At 58.3% G+C, this 22,057-nt stretch overlaps 1 protein-coding gene across 1 annotated transcript in view; it reads right to left on the bottom strand.

Annotated features, from left to right (window-relative positions):
- Positions 1-16,841, bottom strand: part of CELSR3 (cadherin EGF LAG seven-pass G-type receptor 3) — a 25,838-nt gene extending 8,997 nt beyond the window's left edge. Inside the window, exons 1-24 of the mRNA XM_087867056.1 lie at positions 13,094-16,841; positions 10,959-11,609; positions 10,357-10,582; positions 9,926-10,041; positions 9,415-9,503; positions 9,150-9,307; positions 8,443-8,606; positions 8,052-8,177; positions 7,792-7,961; positions 7,183-7,368; positions 6,506-6,622; positions 5,956-6,127; positions 5,649-5,790; positions 5,432-5,552; positions 4,937-5,120; positions 4,518-4,619; positions 4,284-4,298; positions 3,032-3,126; positions 2,380-2,589; positions 1,961-2,156; positions 1,535-1,690; positions 996-1,170; positions 234-401; positions 1-5 (exon numbers count right to left, since the gene is read on the bottom strand). The exon at positions 1-5 is cut by the window's left edge and continues 122 nt beyond it. Coding sequence (XP_087723182.1) covers positions 1-5; positions 234-401; positions 996-1,170; positions 1,535-1,690; positions 1,961-2,156; positions 2,380-2,589; positions 3,032-3,126; positions 4,284-4,298; positions 4,518-4,619; positions 4,937-5,120; positions 5,432-5,552; positions 5,649-5,790; positions 5,956-6,127; positions 6,506-6,622; positions 7,183-7,368; positions 7,792-7,961; positions 8,052-8,177; positions 8,443-8,606; positions 9,150-9,307; positions 9,415-9,503; positions 9,926-10,041; positions 10,357-10,582; positions 10,959-11,609; positions 13,094-16,841 — 7,492 coding nt within the window. The remainder of the gene's footprint in view (positions 6-233; positions 402-995; positions 1,171-1,534; positions 1,691-1,960; positions 2,157-2,379; positions 2,590-3,031; positions 3,127-4,283; positions 4,299-4,517; positions 4,620-4,936; positions 5,121-5,431; positions 5,553-5,648; positions 5,791-5,955; positions 6,128-6,505; positions 6,623-7,182; positions 7,369-7,791; positions 7,962-8,051; positions 8,178-8,442; positions 8,607-9,149; positions 9,308-9,414; positions 9,504-9,925; positions 10,042-10,356; positions 10,583-10,958; positions 11,610-13,093) is intronic.
- Between the last annotated feature and the right edge of the window lie 5,216 nt (positions 16,842-22,057).

Genomic DNA, 22,057 nt, shown 5'->3' with positions numbered 1-22,057 from the left:
CCGCCCTGCAGCCACAGGGCAGTTAGACCTACCATGCCCTCGGGGCGCTGCCCCGTGGCCAGGTGGGGGGCTTGTGACAGACAGTAGGGCTGGGGGGGTGGGGGGGCTGAAGCTGGGGAGCAGCATTCCTCATGGGCCTGGGTGCACAGGGACATTGGTGGGGGCCCCAGGGGCAGGCGGGGCACTCCAGGGGCCAACAGGGGACCAAGGGTTTCCAGAGTGGAGGTCCTCACGGGCCAGGTGGGTCCCACTGCACGCAGATCGCCTTGCTCCGATTGGCTGTCTGTAGCAGGCGGAACTCCAGGCTGATCGGGGACTCCAGGACACCCCTTAGGAAGTTGCGTCGGTGGAACACAGCCACACTGACCACCGGGGAGTTCATAACAGGGTTCTGGGGGAGCCTGAGGAGACACCCCACCTGGGCTCGGACACCGCTGACCTCCCCAAGCTCTGACTACCTACCTCGCGGTCTTCCTGCCATTGGCATGGTTGACCGAGAGTCCGGGATGCCCCGGAGTGGACGCTATTTCTGGGCTGCTTCAAGACCCTGAGTCCAGTGCCTAGCTGGGCTGCCATGGTTCTGCACAAATGGCAGGTTCTCTGCAGCTGAGGGACTGCAGACCCACTGCACGCACTGGAGTCTACGGCCTGAACAGCTCGACTGTTGGCCTCCAACGGCCCTCCCTGCCAGCCCCCTCTGACCTCCATAGGTCAGCCTGTCTTTGCCAGTCCGTCATCCAGTTTGCCTGTCTGTACCTGGCTCCTGGACCCCTCCTTTATGCGACCGCCCCCACCGGTAGCTCTGTGTCTGTCTGCAACTGTGCACAACCCCACAGAACATGATTCACAGGGAATCCCTGGGACTGTGCACAGGACCAGTCTCAGGACGACGGCGAACCTGTTCATTTGCCCACCCAGAAAGGGTGCTAGGCTGGGTAGAACCTTGCGGGAAGCTCAGGGGTGAGGGGCCTAGAAGTCAGGCCCTCCCGTGGTACCTGGCGCCCCGGCGCTCGGCCTGGAACTGGGCAGGGAGCAGCCCCCCCAAGGTGCGGTAAACAAGGAGGATGACAATGGAGATCCCAGGTTCTGGCTCAGGCTCCGGAGGGGCTGGAGGAGGGGCCGCACTTGAGGTGGTGGAGTTTTCCATGCCGCTGCTGCTTGTAGACAGAACTGCCAGGGGAGGGAGAGGAACCACTGTCAGTGACCCTTGACCCCAAGCACCCACACACCCAGCTCTGAACCAACCCAATGCAGCATCAAGCACGGGAATCTCTTCCCTGAAGGTCCAGAACTGTGAGATGGGGGGAGTAGAAGTCCATGTCCCCTTCATGCCCAGGGCTGGATCCCGAATGTCAAGGCCTGGGAGACATCATCTGGGGTGAGGGAGAGAGTCTGGCGAGGGGAGAGTGCTGCGGGGGGTTGACGTAGGAGGGTCTCACGCAGGGGTCTGATGTGGGGCTGGTCTGGCAAGGGGAGAACTGGCAGGAGGAGGGCGACATGCTGTCTGGGCCAGGGGTCACCCGAGGGCTCTCACCTTCAGGTGGGGATGGCCGTGGGGACTGGGAAGGCAGCAACACATGCGTGTGAGGGTCCCAGGCATCCTGGCCCCGGAAAAGGTTACTATGGTAACGAGGGTAGCGACGAGTCCCCCGGGTGGGACTGGGGTGCTCCATGCGGTCAATGCTGAGCACTGCCCAGGAGGAAGATGGGTGAGACACAACAAAGGTCTCCTCCCCATGCTGAAGGCCCCACACCCTCCTCTCCCCATCCTGTACCCACGTCCCACAACCCATCAGTTCATTGCTACCAACACAGAGCCTGTCCCTGCAGAGCGCTGACGGAGGTGGCCCAGCCTCCTGCCACTGATGTTGACATCAATATTCCCAGCCCCTCAGACCTCCAGGTCCTTGCCCCTTCATAGCCCCCTTCCCGCCGCCCCGCCAGGCCACCCGCCACATACTGATGTTGGGCGTCACCAGCCCCACGGGATTCAGGTATGTGAGCTCCATATTCCTGGCGAGGGTGGCTGCATACTCTTCCAGATGCTGCACCAGCCCTGCACTGCCTGGGGAACCCCCGGGGGCCCGCTGCCCCAGTGCTGCCCACAGGTCTCCGGTCTCCGGAGCAAGCAGTGCAGAGCCCGCCCACAGCAGATTCTGGAAGGAGGGAGATGAAAGTGGGCTCAGCCACGCGAGGGAGGACACGTGAGGGGATGGGGCAGGCCTGAGGGGTCTGGCTGGGCACTCAGACCCCAGCAGGCAAGGGGGTGGGTCTGGAGAGGACAAGGGAAGAGAGCGAGCCCAGGGCTTTCAATTCCCCAGGGTCGGGAGGGGGCTGAGCAGGGGTCCAGGGGATGGTGAGCACAGGGTGCAGCCCCACCTCATTGAAGTGGGCGTCCTGTGTGGCTGTCAGCCCGAAGCCCTGCTGGTGGCTCTCGAAGGCCAGCAGGTGGGCCAGCAGTCGGGCAGTGACTCGAACATCTTGGCTAAAGTAGTGGTCAGTGTGGCCGGTCACCTCCCGCAGCCTTTGAGCCAGCTTCTTGGCCTCCACGGTATCCAGGGCTGTCTTATTCAGCTCTAGGCCATCCAGCTGCCAGGACAAAGACGGGGATGGTCGCTCTCTTGTCCCTTAGGCCTTTCTCTTTTTTTTTTTTTTTTTAAAGATTTTATTTATTTATTCGACAGAGATAGAGACAGCCAGCGAGAGGGAACACAAGCAGGGGGAGTGGGAGAGGAAGAAGCAGGCTCATAGCAGAAGAGCCTGATGTGGGGCTCGATCCCAGATCGCCGGGATCACGCCCTGAGCCGAAGGCAGACGCTTAACCGCTATGCCACCCAGGCGCCCCCCTTAGGCCTTTCTCAAAAGCTTCACAGGAAGAAGGGTTTGGCCAGATTAAAAGGCAACCAGGAAAAGCCCAGGAGGTCAAAGGCTGGGGCATGAGGCCTAGAGCCCAGCACAGGGCTGGGGAAGCCGAGGCCAGGGTGGGGCCAGCACAGGTCTTGAGTGCAGGGCCAGGTCTGGGCAGTCTCACCAGCAGGTTGAGTTCTCGAAAGGCAGGGGAGGTACAGTTGAAGAGGTCAGGCTCCAGCCAACCCTGGTCCTCATCACACAGCCGCATGGCAGCACCTAGGGGCAGATGACCCCTGGTCAGGCCTGGGTCCTGGACACTTTCACTGAGGAGGGAGCACAGCACCCTCCCTGAACACAGCAGGGAGCTCTGAGGCAGAGACCAGAATAATCGGCATCTGTGGCTGGACCCCTGGACACTGCAGCCCCAGCCCCCAGCCCCCAGGCCAGGTGGGTCCCAGCTGCCTATCAGTTAATTCATGAGGGGTCTGTGGGTCATTCTGAACCACTGGTTACATAAAGCTGAGCATAAGGGCTCTCGCTCTCTCTCTCTCTTACACGCACACACCCACACCCACACACACACAGAGGCCAGGCCACGTTCACAGACACGTGGCCCAGGGCAAGCACACACACACCAGCACTCACATCTGCACACACATAGATGTGTGGACCAGGACAAACACGCAGACACACATGCGCTCTCGTGTACGCACACACAGACATGCGCACACAGACCAGGTTTTCCAGGGGTATTGTGACCAAAGTGAGGGTGGGGTGGCAGTTCTCACACTGGTTTTAACTGCCCCAGTGGTGGGCTCTGCTGCCATCTCTCCCTTGTCTGTGCGACTGGGATGGGGGTTGAATGAGAATCAACCTGGGCCTTAAGAGAGCTTATAGCCACCAGCAAGAGGGACCCTAACTTAAACACAGAACCCCCTCCCCTGCAAGACAGACTCACAGACACGTGCACAGGCACAGAAAGACACACACATGAGCATGCGTACACAGACGATGTCTGTCCAGCCACTGTGGAGACCTCAAGCAGCAGGGAGGGTTCTGCAGGGACCTCAGGCAGTGGGGAGGGGCCCTCAGGCAGCAGGGAGGAGTCTAGAGGGTCCTCAAACAGAGGGGAGGGGTCTTTCGTGACCTTAGACAGTAGGAAAAGGCCTGAAGACCCCAGAAACCGAGGAGCAGTCTGCAGGGATCTCAGGAAGTGGGGAGGGGCCTCTGAGGACCTCAGGCATCAGAAGAGGGCCCCCAGCATCCTCAGAGAGTGGAAAGGGGCCTCCAGGGACTTAAGCAGCTGAGAGGAGCTCTCAGAGACCTCAGGCAGCAGGGATGTGTCTGCAGGGATTTCAGGCAGCAGGAGGGTCTGCAAAAGCTCTGGCAGTGGGGGGGGGGGCAGCACACCTGAGCAAACACGTACCCCTTACCTGCACCCCGCAATCCTGCCCAGAAGCCAAGAGAAACAGATGGAGGCTCAGTGAGGGTGTGGGGAGGGACCCAGAGCTCCGAGGAGGTAGTGAGGAGCCCACGTGGACCCCTCCCCCACTCCCACTTCTTTGCAGGAGCAGGGCCACCCAACTCAGGTAAGGAAGTAGCTCCAGCAGTCAGAGGACAGGCCTACTCCCACCCTCAGTGATGCCCCTGCCCCCCAAGGTACTCACCCAGGGCCCCCCGAGGACAGGGCACTGAGGCCAACATGCCAAACTTGGTCTGGGGCCACCACACACCAGATCTCAGGGACTTGGGGCAGGCGTCATAGAGCACTGGGGAGAGAGGAGGCACTGAACCAGATGGCCAGAGGCTGGGGCCAACGACAGCCACACCCACGGCTCCTCTATCCCCCACACCAGACCCACCACCCACCACTCCCCTGCTGACCTTATTACGGGAGCTGGCCTATCAGACTCTGTGACAAGTCATTGAATTACGTGGGGCAAATGTGGGGGTCCCTAGGTGTCAGTGGTCTCCTTCGGGAAAAACCTCCCGGGGCCCCTATCTAAGGAGCCACGCAGGCCAGGCAACTTGGTGGCAGTGTGCAGAGCCAGCCCTATCTATGTGGAACTGCATGGAGCCTGCTCACCTCGGCAGCCACTGGCTGTCACCTCTGCAAAAGGACTGTCACAGCTGTTGCACTGGCGGCCGAGGGCTCCTGGGCGACAGGGGCACTGCCCACTGTGGGGTGCGCATGAACGCGAGGTGGAGCCCACAGGGTAGCAGTCACATGGGAGGCATGAGTCGCTGCCCCGTGGTCGGTAGTGGAACTCCTATTTGAGAATGGATCAGGGGCCTGAGGTCAGAGATCAGGGCTTAAGGTCGGGGTCTCAGGCCTGGGGAATGAGTGGAATCAGGGGCAAATGGTCAAGAGAACAGTACTCACAGGCCAGAAGGAAGGTTGGACTTCAAACGAAACGTAAGGGAGGGATCAGATGTCAAGGACAAGAGGTGGCAGTTAGGTGACAGGACAGGGTAAGAGGTTAGGGCCTGAGTCAGGTGGCAGAGATCAGCAAGCTGGATAAGAATCGAAAATCACAGCTGGAGAAAAGTTCAAAGGTCAGGGGTCAGGGGTCAGGCATACCTTGCAGTGACACTGCCCGTTTGTCTTATTACAGTTGGGGTCAAAGCCCTTGTGAACGTCACAGTTGCAGGGGCCACAGCTTGGGCTCCCCCACCAGCCCCGAGGACACTGTTGGTCCATCCTGGAGGGAGACAGCCAGGTGAGATGCCTCCACGTCTTGGTGACCCTTCCCGCCCCCGGCCAGGTCTTTCCATCATCTCAGCCTCTAGCCCCTCACCTGTGCTCACAGTGGTGCCCAAAATAGCCACCCACACAATCGCAGGTATAGCCATGGGGGGCTCCTGGGAGGTGGCGGCATGAGCCCTGGTTCTGACAGGGATTCAAGAGGCAGGCGTCCACACACCCTGGGCCATAGTAACCTGCAGGTTGGGTCAGCAAGCTCAGGACACCGGCCACAGAGCACGGGAGGAAGTAGGCACCTGTTCTTCCAGTGCCTGCCTCCTCCAGGCTCTCCAGATCCCCCAGTCTTCACCAGGAGCCCCTGGTTCCTACCCAGATCACTCTGCCCTATCCCCAAGTCACACCTGGCCAGCAGGTGCAAGAAAAGGTCTGCCAGAGGTCTCGGCAGTCAGCATGGGGTGGGCAGGGTCCAGATGCACAGGCATTGGTCACGACACAACCAGGTTCCACGTTCACTCGGTGGCTGGGCGGAAGCAGGGCTGGGGATCCCAAAGGTGTGGAGCCAAGCCATACCCCCTGCGGACAGAGCCAGCAAGGCGTGAGACCCATGTTAAAGCACCTCAGTCCCTACAGAGCCAGCCACCTGATCTGATGACCCCTGACATGCAGACCCCCCAAAAGACCCAGACCCTGACCCCAATATCCCCAATTCAGCCCCCCCATGGGACCCCTAATCATGCTGTCCCTGACACAGATCTCTAATGACCCTTGATAGTCTAAGCTAGACCCTCACGTCCAACAGCACAGAAAGGCCTGACCTGTCTGATGGCTCTGGGTCACATCCCCTCCCTGTGCCAACCCCTATGTGAATGCAGCTTTTCAGGCCCCAAGGTGCTCCTAACCTCTGACCACTCACCCTAACGGCCCATACCATGTTCCCATGCTGACCCCCACCTGGATACAGCCAACCAGACCCTGAGGAACCTCCTCTTCACTGCTGGGGGGCAGGCCTCCCACATGGAGTCGCTTTACCTTCAGGCCCTGTAGTTCACTCCCCACTGCCATGGTGTCCTGGGGGAGGAAGACAGTCAGCACTGGAGGTGTGGGGGTGCCTGATGGATCCCTGCCCTACCCCAGAGTCAGTCTTGACCTTGTCTTAGCCCTGCATGACCATCCTCTGTCTGTCTGGACCAGGGGATGGGTCTGGGAATGAGCTGCCCCGGAGTACGGAGGACCCGCTGGAGCATGGGGGATGGGTAAGAGCAAGGTTTCGGTCAAGAACTGGGCCCAGATGGGCCTCTCTCCTGGACCCAAATAGACCCTGAAATTTCATGGCTTTGAAGAGGTTAGGGCAGGGACCACAGGAGGTTTCCAAGAGTTAGGGAATGTACTGGCTGCAGAGATACCCCAAGACCAGGCAAGAAGTCTGGAGAGCCTCTCTGACATGAGCAGGCCTGGCAGCGGAGCAGCCTGACTGGCAGGGTGGGCTCAGAGCAAGGGTATGAGGAGGGCACTGCAGGGAGAGTGGGGTGCAGTGGAGGGAATTGAGAGGAAATGGACTGGGGGGGGTCAAATGAGGTGGGTCTGGTTGGAAGACTGAGAATGGACTACCACAGAGTAAGCGATCAGACCTGAAAGAGGCTAAAGTCCAATGAGACCATGAGGACATGGTGGCCCCGCCGGCCCCCTGGCTCCTCCTGCAATTCCAGCCGCAGATCGTGCCACCGGCCATCACTGACAGTCACCTGGTCCAGGAGGAGATGGGCAGCACGGCCCGTGCCCCTGGTCACCGTCACAGACAGCAACCCCCGATCAAGCTGCAGAGAGAGAAGCGCAGCCCTGAGGTCAGGGCCCCAAGCTGGGCTGGGGCTGGGAGTGTCAGGAGGCGAGGTCTAGGGGCTCTGACGTCAGCACTGCAGGGCCAAGGCTATATCTGGCACACAGGGGGTTGTGCCCAGGGACGTCATGTTGCTGAGAGTGAAGTTAGGGACAGACGTCAGGATCAGGGGTTGGGGATCGGTGCCGCTAGCACAAAAGAGACATGCTGGGGCCCTGCGCCTGCAAGGGATATCATGGTGGGAAAGAAGGTCAAGGGCTAGGATCCGGAGCAAGGTCAAGTATGGTCAGTTCACCTGGTAGGAGCATGCGGTATGACCAGGCTCAACCCCAAAGAAGTGTTGCTGGTGGCATTTGAAGTTGAGACCTGAGGGTCTGGGGAGGGGCCAGGAGGACAGACACACCTGACAGAGGAGCGTGCTGTGTGGCCCAGCCTGCAATTGCATCAGGACTCCCTGTGTCGCCCGTGTCCGGAATGCCAGCCCCAGGTACCATGGCACAGACACAGCCATGTCGTTTCCAAAGTCCCAGCTGAGTGTGCCATTGCCACGGAAATGATGGGGGTAGGCCATGGCTGAGGGGATAAAAAGAGCAGGATCACAGGCCCCACCTCAGGAACAAACCTTACCCTGCAGGCCCCTCTTGCCCCGTACTGCCCACTCACTGAGCCTACAGTCTTTGCCACCGAAGCCCACAGGGCAGTCGCAGCTGAAGCCGCCCCAGCGTTCTGAGCAGAAGCCGCTGTTCTTACAGGGGCCCGAGTCACAAAAGTGCAGCTTGGCCTGGCAGCCTGGGAGAGGAAGGCACATGGAGGGTGTGAGAACATGGAGGGGCGGGGGGCACGAGTGCTAGACAGGACACAGGGGTCCAGGGGGGCCAAAAGTGGCCACGATTTCAGCCCTGTGTTCTCTCAGGGTAGAGTTGGAAGGAGGTGGGCCCTAAAGGCTAGGCTATGGCACAGTGCTTGCCCGCAAAGGAAGCAAAGATGAGGTCAGATTTGGAATCACTCCATGTAGCCCTCCACCACCCCCCTCTAATATGGGGACACGGCCTACCTGCCATGGTGCCGTTGTTCGCAACAAAGGCTGCCATGTCCACTCGGCGGCCATCAATGTACAGGTCCCGCATGCAGCCAACGAACTCCTTGTGCGACACAGGGAAGTTCTCGGGGAGGTTGGGGACACCCCCCAGGAGCAGAGGGCCCGTCAGGTCCAGGGACCTGGGGATCAGGGGTCCACATCATTGTTGGGATGGGGGCCAAGGTAGGGGTGCTCCTGAGGGTCATAGGAAGTGTGGGGGGGGGTAGGACTCAGAGGGTAAAGGTGATCTGGGGGGAGGGTAAGGTCAGGCTAGGGAAGAAGCCGGGGCCTAACTTCAGTTGTGGGCATGCAAAGGAGAGCTCATGATGGACAGATGGTATGGGGAAAGGTGAAAGAGGGCTAGGATGAAAGAGTGAGGCATTTGGGTGGTTGGTGAAGAGTCTGGGGCACCAAGTGGGGATGTGGGGCATTAAAAAGGAGCAGGGAGAGTGCAGCCTAGGGGCTGAGTACCTGGGGACCATGTGCGGGAGTGGGGAGTCTGGGGTAGAATACAGGGATGGAGCTAGGTGAGGTGGGGTTTCAGTGTCCTAATGGGGAGAGGGAAATGGTGATATGGGGAAGGATGGGGAGTTTGGCGGGCTGGGGTGGGGAGTGGGATATGTGAAAGGTTGGGGTGGGCTCTGGCAGGCAGAGGGCATGGGGATCAGGGGCTGGGGTCTCACTTCTTGGAGCTTGTTTGCACGCCAGCAGCCGCACATGAGTAGTTGCCAATCTCAGCACCGAACTGCAGAGCCACCGCCACGTCGCAGTCATCCACACTCAGCACAGCCACCTTGTCCTTGGAGGGGCCCTGAGCACCCCCCAGGGCATCTGTCCGGGGCTAGAGACCCAGGCATACCACTCAACAGGACCCCCAGGGTGACCCCGGAGAGGCAGAATCTGGCCTCCCAGCTCCCCTCACACTCCCATGCCAAGGGTGGTGCCCACCTTGTTGTAGTATCTCAGATGCACGGTGTGCCACTGTCCGTCACTCAGGCCCCCTGGAACTGTAGGGCTGACCACTGTGTTGGACTCACCTGTGGGGAGGATACATGTGGAAGGTTGTCTGGAGCTGCCTAGTTGCCTCGCCCTCCCCATCCCAGTCATAAAAATGCAGCTACTCCCAGAATGTAGCATACGGTCCTGGATACATCAGGTCAGTCCCATCCACTGGTGACCAAACTGGCTCGACCAGAGTGCCAGAAAGGAGACAGATAGGAGAGACAGGAGATAGGACACACTTCTGGACAGATAGGAGAAGCACACACTTCTTGGAGAGATGGACCTTCCCCCAGGGAATGCGTAGGAGGGTCAGATCCTCACTGATGTCTGCTTGGTATGGAAGTAGGTATTTAGGGGTGCAGTGAGGCAAACCCGAGGGGACTTGAGGCTTATACCCCCGAGCCATCTCACCCACGCATGTACACTCGCCCACACACACATCCACGGGAGCACCCACCCGTGGAATATGTAAGCCGCACTTGCCCGGCCACGAGCTCCAGGGCCAGGAAGTCGTGCTTCTCGTTCAGGCGCCCGTTGTAGAAGAGCAGCCCACTTGGCTGCACCGTTGCGAACCTGGGTGGGGTGGACAGGGAGCGTCATGAGCAGGACACCTGGCAACCACCACCCCTCGACAGAAGTTTCGCGGGGCGCCCGCACAGGCTCGGATGGGGCAGGAAGTGATGAGAAAGGATGCCGTGATGTCAGGGACAGTGCAGGACGTCAGGGACAGTGATGTTCCGAGACACCCAGGTGAGGCATCTGGGGAGGGGGCAGTGTCCTGTGGGACATCAGGGTAGGTCAGCTGGGAATCTGAGTCAGGATCATGGACGGCGTAGGGTCATGGAGGGACGACGTGGAGGCGCGCAGATATACCGGGCGAGCACCTACGAGAGGGACAGCGTGAGGTGGAAGCGCTGTCGCAGGCCGCGGAACATGACAAACGAACTGGGAGGGAAGGAGCGCGCCGCCACCTCGCAGCGCGGGCCCTCGAAGGCGCCGCCAGCCGGGCACTGGCAGCGGAAACCGCCGTCGGGCCCGTCGGCACAGGTGCCCCCGTTGCGGCAGACGCCGGGGACGCAGCGTCCGGCCTCCGTGTCCAGCTCGCAGTCTTCTCCTACGGTCAAAACGCGGCCGGAGGTCACCGCCTGCGCGGACTCCAGCGGGGCCCGCCCCTCCAAGGACTCCCCGCCCCCCCCAAAGGGCGAGCTCCCTGTGGGCACGCCACCTATCAGCCTGGCCCCGCCCCCACGCTCCCGCGGCCCCGGCCCCGCCCACAAGGCCCGCCCCCTTCTACGGACACGCCCCCTTCACAGCCTCAGTCCTGTCCAGGCCTCTCTCTCTTCCTTCAGGGCCTTATGCTCCTGCACCGCCGGGCTCTACCGCCTCGCCCGAACCGCGCCCACTCGACCCCGGTAGGCTCAAGACTGACGCTGCATCCTCACTCGCCCCCACGCTCTGCCCAAGGCGCCCCAGCCCCGCAGCCTGCCCACCTGTGAAGCGCGGGCGGCACACGCAGGTGTAGCCTCCCTCGCGCCGCGCGCAGGCGCCGCCGTTCCGGCACGGGTTGGAGTAGCAGAGGTCTAGCTCTGTCTCGCAGAAGTCTCCGGTGAAGCCGGGAGGGCAGCGGCAGCGCAGGCCTGCGATGGGCTGGATGGGTCGGAAGAGCGTGGAGGCCGAGGCCAGGAAGGGCGCGGACGAGTCAAAGCGCAGCACCGACACGCACTTCATGTAGTTCTCACAGGGCTCGCGCAGGCACACGTTGTCGTCGAAGGGCAGCACTTCCAGGAGCGAGCGGGCGGCAAGGGCCGCGCGGCGCACGTATAACTGCTCTTGCAGCTCCTCGGAGCTGAACCAGGGACCCGCAGCGCCCGCCCCGGCCCCGCGTGGCGCCAGCGCCGAGAAGCTCACATTGAGCACGGTGCCCCCCACGTCCGTGTCGTTCTGGATATTGAAAATGAAGACGTCCTCCGCGGGTGTGGCAAGCACCGCGGCCACGCCCTCCAGGAAGTGGCCCAGCAGTGGTGACAGGAAGCGCTCCTGCCACATGTTCTCGAGGCGTACGGTCAGGCTGTTGGCCAGCAGCTCCTCCGTGATGATGACCACGCGCAGCACACACTGCGCCGTCACGCTGTGCAGCCCATCTGCGGGTGGGGGTAGGGACAGAGGTCAGTCTGGAGTCAGCGGCTGCCCCTCCCCAGGACTCAGAGGGCTGGGGTCAATGAATACCTAGACCCCCAGCACCTGAGTCAGCAGGCTGACCTTGCCAGGACACAGGGGGTCTGGGGCTTGTGACCACCAGCATCAAGGTTCAAAGTTGCTGCTTCCTCTCCCCTCCCTCCAACACCAGCAGAGATCTAAGCCAGCCTATGGGTCAGTAAGCCATTCATCCAACAGCACACAAGAAGGTCCCTAAGTGGTCAGTAACCCACCCTCCCCCGGTTATCATGGTCAGCAAGACACCCTCACTCAGAACTTAAAGAGGAGCCAGGGCCCCTGACAACCCGCCCCTATCCTCAGGCATTGCATAACCAGCAAAACATCCCCTCAAATGGGGTTCTAGATCAAGGATTACCCATCCCCTATCTCTGGTCAGCAAACTGGTTTCCCATGGCACTAAAAGGGTGCCACTCAGCCCCACCCCACAGAACCCTGACTCAGCAAGCTCCCTCTCCTCAGGAAGGTCTTGGACCCTGACCACCCACGCCCTCCTCAGCATTCTTGGGTCAGAAAGCTGCCCATTACACCAGACCCGGGTCCCGTGATCTCAGTGGCCACCTCTCAAAATGAGAATGAGGTGCTTATATCCCTTGTCCCCAGGCTCTAGTACACATTGAATGGCCAATAAGGATTGGTTGTTGAGTGAACTGAGGGATAAATGAAGGCTGCTCCTTCTTTGGCAGAGCCAGGAGCCCATGCTCCAGAACTGGGGAATGAACACCAATTGAAGCCTAGCTCCCAACCTCTGGAGCAGTAGACAGAGTTGCAAGAGGCTCTCCCACCTGCACCTGCCTATGAGGGAGTGTTTGTGGAAGTCTGGGGCTTGGGAGGTGGGAAAGAGGGAGGTGAGCCTCTGGACATTTTCCGGAAGGGCAGGGACTCAGTCCCTTAGATAGCAGCCAGGCCAATGTGGGCCCACTCTTTGTCTGCAGCTGCCAGAGTAAGCTGCTGTTTTTGACTACTAAACTATTGGCCTACCTCCCCTGTAAAAGTGAAGGTCAGATTGGACCCAAAGTAATGCTTCATCTGAACAAGGGTGTGGTGTGGGCTGACTGGCCCATATTGGCTTTTCCTGTGACCTCCAGAGCATTAACCCAGGACCTGCAGCCTTTTGGGGGTGGGGGCACTATCTCTAGTGTAGTAGACAGTTCATACAGTCTTTATGGGGTCTGCTAGATGTCCTAGAATCTTTGGGGTTCTGTGGAGTCTACCCAAGACCCTAAGCAGAGACTATGTGAACCTAACCTGTGAAGCCTACGGCAGATCCTGTGAGGTGCAGGAACTCAGCACTTAAGGGATTCTTGGAAGGCCTGGGAATCCTTCTTTGGTTTGATGCCCTGTGGAGCCCCTGAGGCCCTGACAGGTTGAGGTCACTGGGTCACTTGCCTATCCCCACCCCTCCCCTTACCTGTGACAGTCACCAACATGGAAGCCACCAGTGGGCGGTTGTTGTCTAGCTTGCGGCTGAGTCGAAGCTCCCCACTGGTCTGGTTGACCACCAGCAGCTGCAGCTCATTGCCCCGCTCAAAAGAGTAGGAAAGGTGGTCAGAGACATCAGGGTCATAAGCTGGGATGCGTCCAATAACGCCTGAGGGGAAGGTGTCTGAGCGGTTGGATACGTAGTTGTTGAAGAGGATCTGGAAGTTGTTGAGCACAGGGCTGTTGTCATTCTGGTCAACCAGGCGGACGTGCACAGTGGCCCGACTGACCAGAGGGGCAGATGTGGCCTGCACCACAATCACATATTCCTGGCGAGCCTCATAGTCCAGGTCAATGAGTGCAGTCAACTCTCCAGAGAAGATGTCCATTTGGAACAGCTCAGGGATGTTCCCCTCCACAATCTGGTACATTATATGGGCATTGGGGCCTTCATCAGGGTCTACTGCAGTAATCTGAGCCACCACGGAGCCCACAATGCTGTTTTCCTTCACTCGCACCTCAAACTCCTCAGCTGGGAAGACAGGTGCGTTGTCGTTTACATCCTGCACCGTCACCTGGATGCTGACTGGAGTTCGCAGTGGGGGCACACCTCGGTCTACTGCATAGGCAGTAAGTTCATACACCGGCACTGCCTCCCGATCCAGCCGCCTCACTGTGCGGACAATACCAGAGGTGGGCTCAATGGTAAAATCTCCATCCCCATCTTCCCCATTCTGGAAGGTGTACTGGACCCGGCCATTGGCATGAGCGTCCCGGTCAGTGGCTGAGATCTGCAGGACACTGGTGAAAGGTGGGGCATCCTCAGATACCAACCCTGTGTAGTGGGAAGCCACAAACTGTGGAGCGTTATCATTCACATCATTGACCATCACCTCCACATAAGTGGTGTCTGCCTTCTGTGGAATGCCGTTGTCCCGAGCAGTGATAGCCAGTGTGTAGGTCACCTGGTCCTCATAGTCCAGTGGAGCCTGTAGTGTAATGGCCCCTGAATCTGCATCAATTCGGAACTGGGGCAGGTTGTCCTCCAGGAGATAGGTGATACGAGCATTCTCCCCCACATCATCATCAGAGGCACTGATGACCACCACCGTGCTACCCACTGGCCGATCCTCATTCACACTCACGGAGTAGTGGGCACTTTGAAAGACAGGCCGGTGAGTGTTGGCATCTGTGATGTTGATGTGCACATAGCAGTGATCATGAAGGGCACGGTCCGAAGCGGTTAGCACCAGCTTGAAGTAGCGTTCCTGCTTGTAGTCCAGTGGCAGAGCCAGTGTCACCAGACCTACACCCCCCTGGGTGCTGATGGCAAAGCGATTCCGGGTGTTGCCGCCTGTGATCTGGTAGCTGATGGCACTGTTGGCATCACGATCTACAGCGGTCACACTGACCACCGTGGTGCCCACAGCTGCGTCCTCATTCAGCCGTAGGTGGTACTCCTTCATTGTAAACTCAGGCCGATTGTCATTAACATCTAGCACAGTTACTGTGACACTGGCTGAGGCCGAGAGTGGGGGTATGCCATGGTCTCGGGCCTCCACACCAAAGAAATAATGCTGCACAGACTCACGGTCCAGGGGACCACTCACAGAGACCCAGCCAGTGGCACTGTTTATCACAAAGGGCATATCAGGTGCCACACCAGTTAGGGAGTACTCCAATCTGGCATTCTCCCCATGGTCCGCATCCACTGCCTGAATGTGGATGACCGAATGGCCCAGGGGTGCATTTTCCAGTACAGAGACCTGGAAGGGTGTGCTGACAAAGATAGGTGTATGGTCATTGATGTCCACTACCTGGATGCTGGCCAGGCCTGTGTTGTTGGACAGTGGTGGCCGGCCTGCATCTTGCGCCCGGATGCGCAAGGCATACTCTCGCTCTGCCTCAAAGTCCAGAGGTGCCACCACCTGGATCTCGCCCGTGAGGCTGTCAATTGCGAAATGACCACGACTGTTGCCGCTGATAATGTTGTAGTGCACCAGTCCGTTGGCATCCTTGTCCCGGTCAGTGGCTGTGACGCGTAGTACCACCGTGTGAGGGCGCACATCCTCGCGCACCTGCGCCACGTAGCGCTTCTCGCTGAACTGGGGCGCGTTGTCGTTCTCATCCAGCACAGTGATGTGCACACGCACAGTTGCGGAGCGCGGCCCGGGCTCTTGGCCCTGGTCGCTGGCCTCTACCACCAGCTCGTAGCTTTCCATGTGTTCGCGGTCCACGCGACCGCTGGTGCTTATGAGGCCAGACCGCGGATCAATCTCGAAGGCAGCGGAGGCAGCGGCGCGCGCAGCTGGCGGCCCCACGAAGCGGTAACGCAGATTGGCGTTGGGGGGCGCGTCTCCGTCTGTGGCACGCAACTGAAGAATGGGGTAGCCCTCCTCCACGTTCTCGCGAAGCGTCTCCCGGTATTGCGCCTGCTCGAACACGGGCGAGTGGTCGTTGCGGTCGGCCACTGTAACGGCCACCATGGTGGTGGCCGAGAGGCGCGGCGAGCCGTGGTCCTGCGCCGTCACGCGCAGGTAGTGCCGCTCCATGCTCTCGCGGTCTAGAGCAGCCTCTGTACGGATGAGGCCGCTCAGTGGGTCAATGCTGAACAGCTCCAGCGAGCGGCTGTTCATGAGCGCAGCCAGAGAGTAAACTAGGCGTCCGGCCTCGCCTGCGTCCGGGTCCTGCGCCGCTACGCGTAGCACCGCGGTGCCCGCCGCCTCGTTCTCTGGCACTAGCGCCTGATAGTTGTACTGAGGAAACTGCGGGTGGCGGTTCGCAGCGCGACGGCGGCGGACCCTGCTTGCTGGGGATATTCTCCAGACTCTTGGCTGAGCCGGGAACCCCGGGGGGCGCGGCCCCGGGCGCTGCGGGAGGAAGCGGCGGCGGAAGAGACTACGCGAGCGCATGCGCTCGGGCGTCGGCTCGGGAGCTGTCCGAGACTCGAGCGGTGCTGAACCAGGAGCGGGAGCTGTCCTCTCTGTGCGCGGTGCTGAATCCAGCCCAGGGCCAGATCCCGCAGCCCTGGGGGTACAGTCCGGATGGGAGGCTGTCCTCTCTGCTCGAGATGTCGCAGTTCTCTCGCCCTGACCCCTGCGCTTCGGCGCCCACAATCCCCCGCAGCAGCGCATGGTTCCCACTTTTTTGGGGGTGCCTCTCCCAGCATTCCTCTGGGAAGACACCAGCTTGTAACCACGGGGCCGAACCAGAAGGTCGGAAGGGAAGGGCGAGTTGGTCTCCAGGCTCGGGACCCCTGGGGACAGAGCCTCTGGAGACAGACTATCTCTTCGCAAGGGTCCTGACTGCCTGCAAGAGGAGACCTCCGCGCGCCAGCATAACAGAGACCCTGGTCCCTGTCCTGTTTCTCGCCCGCGGCTGTTTAATGCCTGGACCCCATATTTTGCCCCCAGCCCCGCGTCCGGCTGCTCAGGGGGCCCTCGACCACGCTGGGCGCTTTGCCTTCCCTCTCGGGGCCCCACGAAGACAGGCTCCCTAACTCCCAGACCAGGCTCTCCATCCTCCTGGACCCCGGGCGTCTCGGGACAAAGAGCTAAGGCTCCGCCACCGGTCCGCGCCCCTGGCCCCGTAGCGGCAGCTACTTCTGGGTCCCAGCCTTGGCCCCCGTCGACCCCCAGCTCCTCCCGGCTGAGAGGGAACAAAGAGAGGAGGAGAAGGAGCAGGAGTAGTGGGGTCGTCGGCCCCCTGAGACTCCACCACGGCGGCCGCCTCGCCATCACCCCCCGCCTCCCCACACGGCCTCCACCGCCCCTCGCCTCGGTCCGGGCCTTGGGCCCGCCCCGCCGCTCGGGCCCCCTCCCGGGCCCCTGCCGCCGCCCCGGTCCCCCGCCTCTCGGCCTGTCGCTCCGCGCCGCCTCCGCCCTCTGGGCACCATCTACTCCGCGGCCAGAACCCCTTTGGCGTGCGGCTCCGGCTTTTGCCGCCCCCACCACAGCATCCCCGAAGCTGCTGTCGCCTCCCGCCGCTCCAACATGGCTCCCGGCCTCAGCGATGGTTCGTTCCACCTCCGCCCCGAAGGCCCAAATCCGGTGGTACAGCCCGTCGCGCATGCCGACTCTGATTACTGAAGCTGTTTTCACCATCTTTGTTGAGGGCAAAGCATAACTGCTGCCCGAGGTGCTGAACAGGGCTAGGAGGTTCGCCGCCCCTCGATCCACCCCCCTTGCTTTGAGCCACCGCCCTCACCCGCCTTCCCCCTTCTAGGCGCGGTCCCAGCTACATCTCCCATCCTTTCTTCTGCTTGCAGGTCTCTTGTCCCCCTTCCTGAGCACCAGTTCCGAAATCCGTCCGGGATTTTGGCCTGAAAATTTGGTGCCCATGACGTGCAGAGAGCGTTCTCCTGACTCTTGGCATGGGTACCATGTGGAATCCTGGGGGTGGAAGGGACGTTGACTGGATGAGGACCTGGGACGCCAGACCCAAAGTTAATAGCTTGAACTCCTCGATCATTGAATTTTAACTCATGACACATGTCGCGACCATCTGCCTTTTTGGAGCGTCTCTGCAGAGCAGGGACTGGAGGTGACCCCAAGGCGTGAGTAGAGACCAAACTCTCTCTGCCTTGCTGGTTCCCAGCAGTCTCCCGCTCTGGGGACCCCTCCACTGAAGGCTACACCCTCTTCCAGGCCGCAGGTCTCGAGTGTTCTGGGATGCCACTGGAGCCCGACGTTGCCACAGGGCTACTGCCACGGCTTCCTCGGATCCCCGCCCCTCGCCCGCCACGACCGCGTCCCTTAACCCCTTGAAGGGACTAGCGGAAGCTCAACCTTCCTCCCACGATTCATTATAGTTCTCCCAGCGCTGAGCAACTCCAGGCGCCAATCGGTACCAGCTGGCCAATGGGCAGACACGGCGGAATGGACGTCACAGAAGACGACACGGGGTTGAGGGAGAACTATTGGCACAATGGGAGGCTCCGCCCCCGACGGCGGACTCATTGTCTGAGGGGAGGGTTCTGTGGCTTCCAGGCTGGCCGGGAGAGATCATCCTGGAGGCTTTCTACGGTCGCGCCGGCAAAGGCAGCAGCGGCAACGCCCTGCAGCGTGTTGTGTGAAGGGCGCGGGCGTCCCGGGACCGAGGAGGGGTTTAGGGCTGGATCCCAGAACGCTCCAAGGGGCGCGGCTCCTCCTAGGAACTAACGGAAAACTCCTGGCTAAGGCCTCGGGCCCACTCCGACGGTACCTATGACATCATCATCAACCAATCAGACGGCACATCCTTTGGCCTCTTGACTTCTTCGCTTCCGGGAGGTGGGGTTCCCGTGGACTCCACCTCCCGAGCGCTCTGTCTGCCTACGGAGAGCCGGCCAGTGGGCTCCAGAATCTGAGGATTCCTCAAAAGTCGGAGATTTGCGCCGGGTGTGTTGTCTGGGTTCCACTCGGCGTGAGGGTGGAGCATCTGGTGCGCGGCTGAAGGCGGAACTCGGCTGGATGGGGGCCCAGTCCGTGGAGGGGCTGGAGGGGCGAGGCCGAGAACGAGGTTTTGGCTGCACGTTCGCCCTCCGGGTCCACAATCTAGCGAATTCAGGGCACAAAACTTAACACCAGCCAAGGAGGGAGGCAGGCGGAACGCTAGGGGGAAGGGTGCTAGGGTCCCGGAGGAGGTGCCTCAGCCAACTTAGCGATCTGGGACGGCTTCCCGCTAGAGAAAATGCTTGAGCAGAGCCTCAAATAACCAAGAGGAAGTCTGCCGCTGCGAGGGAAGGAGGAGCCATCCTAGCTCTTGGAGGCTACGTGGGCATATGCAGAGGCGTAAAGAACCGCCGGCGGAGGGAAATAAGCTCTGCTGTCTTCACTAGGGCTAGCGGTGGCTTCAGCGGATCCTCCTGTGGAGAGCAAGACCTAGACTTCTTAATATCCCTGGCTCGCGGTGTGACTGCGGTGGCTATCCGTGTCGCGCCCTACTGTTCCTGCCTCCACTGCTGTCCTCTCTGGCTGCTGTACCGTGGAGGCCTCCCGCTCCCCACGTGCACTCACCTCCGCGCCCCACCCCCAGCGGCAGCTTCTTAATGTGCCCCCGCAAAGACGGAAACCAAGTATTGGTGATAGTTTCTCCCTTCAACTCCAGACCTGCCCCTACTTCCTAGGAACATAGCAAGATCTCTACGGTTCATCCTCTGTCTTGTCTTTCCAGCTCTAAGCTAGAGGGTCCACCCAAGGGCTCAGAAACCTGGGTTGGAGGCTGCTTGGGATAGATGGAGAGTAGTCCAGAGACCAGAGGGCAAAGGCTGGGCAGAAACTGCTCTCTAGGACATCGTGGCTACTCACTTCCTGCCTTTTCTTTCGACCCTGTGTTTAGCCCCCCTCCTTCCTCTCAGTCAGGTACCTTGCTGGAAGAGCAAGCCAGAAGACCTGGCCAACCCATCCAGCTAATTATCCAATAGTTCTTTGATCTCACTGAGATCTCCAATTCATCATTCCTCACCTCCTCAGTTCCTTACCTTTACCATTAGCCTAATAGAATCCAGTGTTATAACAACTCAACTGCCCTGCTTTTCTTAGATAAACATGGGCTAAAACCTAACCCTACCCAAAATAGACTATTTGTGTATCCCTCCCCTCTGGAGCAGCAGAACATTACAAGAGGAAAACATTTTACATTCATGACCACAAGTCTCAATACTATATCAGAAAGCATAGCCAGTGCTGTTAAGGCAGGAAAAATAATAAAAAGTTATGAGGATTGGAAAGGAAAAAATAAAACTTACGCACAGGCAATAGGGTTGGGTGTGTAAAAAATTTGAAAGAACCTATAGATAAGTTATTAGAGTAAGCTTAGCAAAGTTCTTGAACACAAGGTCAATATATAAAAATCAGTTGCAGGTCACCTGGCTGGCTCAGTTGGTGGAGCATGCAACTCTTGGTCTTGGGGTTGTGAGTTTGAGCCCCACGTTGGGTGTAGAGATTACTTAAAAATAAAATCTTTAAAAATAAAAATCAGTTGTAATTTCTATATGTCAGCAACGGAAAAAATGTTTTTAAATATTTACAAGAGCGTCAAGTAACAAAATGCCAGGAATAAAGCTAATGAAAGTCATGCAATGACTCTTTACACACACACACACACACGCACACACACACACACGCACACACACACGCACGCACACACGCACACACACACACACACACACTGAAAGAAATAAAGACAAATGGAGTGAAAAGCTACGTTCAAAGATTGGAAGATTTAGTATTGTAAAGATGCCATTTCTTCTAAAATTGACATTGACATATGGATTCAGTGCAACTCCAATAAAATCCCAGTGTGTGTGTGTGTGTGTGTGTGTGTGTGTGTGTGTGTGTAAACTGATAAACTAGGTTCTAAAATGAGGGCCAGGAATACCCAAGAGAGTCTTGAAAACCAAAGTAGGAGGACAGCTTCCTCTACTGGGAACAAGAAAGGTTCAGAAACCAAGCCTATGGTTCCAGAGCAGGAATAGACTGCTGGAACATAACCCAGAGACGGGCCTAAAGATGTGTGGAGACTTGAATTTTGGCGAGGGTGGCTCTTAAGAGTCAAATGAGGAGAAGATGGGTTTTTCAAAAAATAGTGCGGGCTCAGTTGGATATCCATGTAGAAGAAGTTAAATGAGAACCCTACTTCTTATTACCCACGTAATCAATTCCAGATAGATTTGACATTTGAATATGAAAGGAAAGACAACACATAAGATCTTCATACTTGAAGCACAGATTTATTAGGATACAAAATGCACTAACCACAAAGAAAGTCCTGAAAAAATGGATTACATTACAACTAAGAACATCTTTTCATCAAAAGACCACATTAAGGATGGGAGAAGATATTGCAAGATAGACAACCCAAGGACTCATATGCCACATATCACAAGTCAACAAAAGATAGACAACCCAGCAAACGAATGGGCAAGAGATTTGAACGGGTACTTCACAAATGATCCAAATAGCCAGGAAACTAGCGAAAAGGTGCTCAACCTCTTTAGCCATCAGGGAAACGCGAGTTTAAAAAATAAATACTGCTATGGCCTAGGGGAATGACTTAAAAAAAAAAAAAGCCTCACAATACCTTTTTGGGAAAGAGACAGAGGAGCTGGAACTCAGCATGACGAGGGAGCATACACTGGTACAGCTACTTTGCACAACTATTTGGAGAGTGGACTTTCGACCCTGTAGTTCCACTCATGAGAACACACCCCCAATATAATGCACACGTGGGACAAGATGACCTGGGTAACAATGTCCCTGATGCCTCTATTCATAATAGACAAGAACTGGAAACTGAGCGGTCACCAGCAGTGAATAAATGAGGGTATATCCCACACGACTTTGGGGGTGAACAAACTGCAACCACATACTAGGACACAGACGAATCTCAGAAACTTCATGGTGAATGAAGAAGCCAGACACAAGAGTTTATACTGTATGGTTCCATTTATGTCAGGTTAGGCAAAACTTATCTGTAATTCCCTCTAGGGAGGAGGTCTAGGGAGGACGTGCGTGTCAGGACAAGCGGGCTTTGGGGACTGGTGATAGTGTATTTCTTGACTTGGGTGGTGGTTGTATCAGCATTCTCTCATAATTCATTCAGCTGTACTCGCTGTACACTGTACTTTTCATGGTTATGTTATTCTTCCATAAAAACAAGAGAAAAAAGATTGTTTTCACCTACTTGGAGTCTCTGTTATCTTTCAGGGACTGAGCAGGCATGTGATCTTCACCCAACGCCTTACCCTGGCGTTGCCAGATATGTGGGTAGCCTGTGGTCCGCAGTGCACGTCCCACAAGCACCTTTATGTACCCGCTTCTACCGCAAAGCTCAGCCCAAACAAACCCCCATCCCTCACTGCCCCTCAGAATCTCCTCTGAGTTTTTTTTCTTGGTCCATGCACCGAACACTCCCGTTTGAGTGGCTTAGTTGTCTGTCTCTGCCCTCTTGCCTCACCACATCCCACATTTTC

Source organism: Ursus americanus, chromosome 14 (assembly GCF_024610735.1).
Source record: "Ursus americanus isolate L20-20 chromosome 14, mUrsAme1.1.p, whole genome shotgun sequence".
NCBI classification, from domain to species: Eukaryota; Metazoa; Chordata; class Mammalia; order Carnivora; family Ursidae; genus Ursus; species Ursus americanus.
Note: the sequence above shows the minus strand (reverse complement) of the source record. Positions and strands in the feature narration are given on the sequence as shown.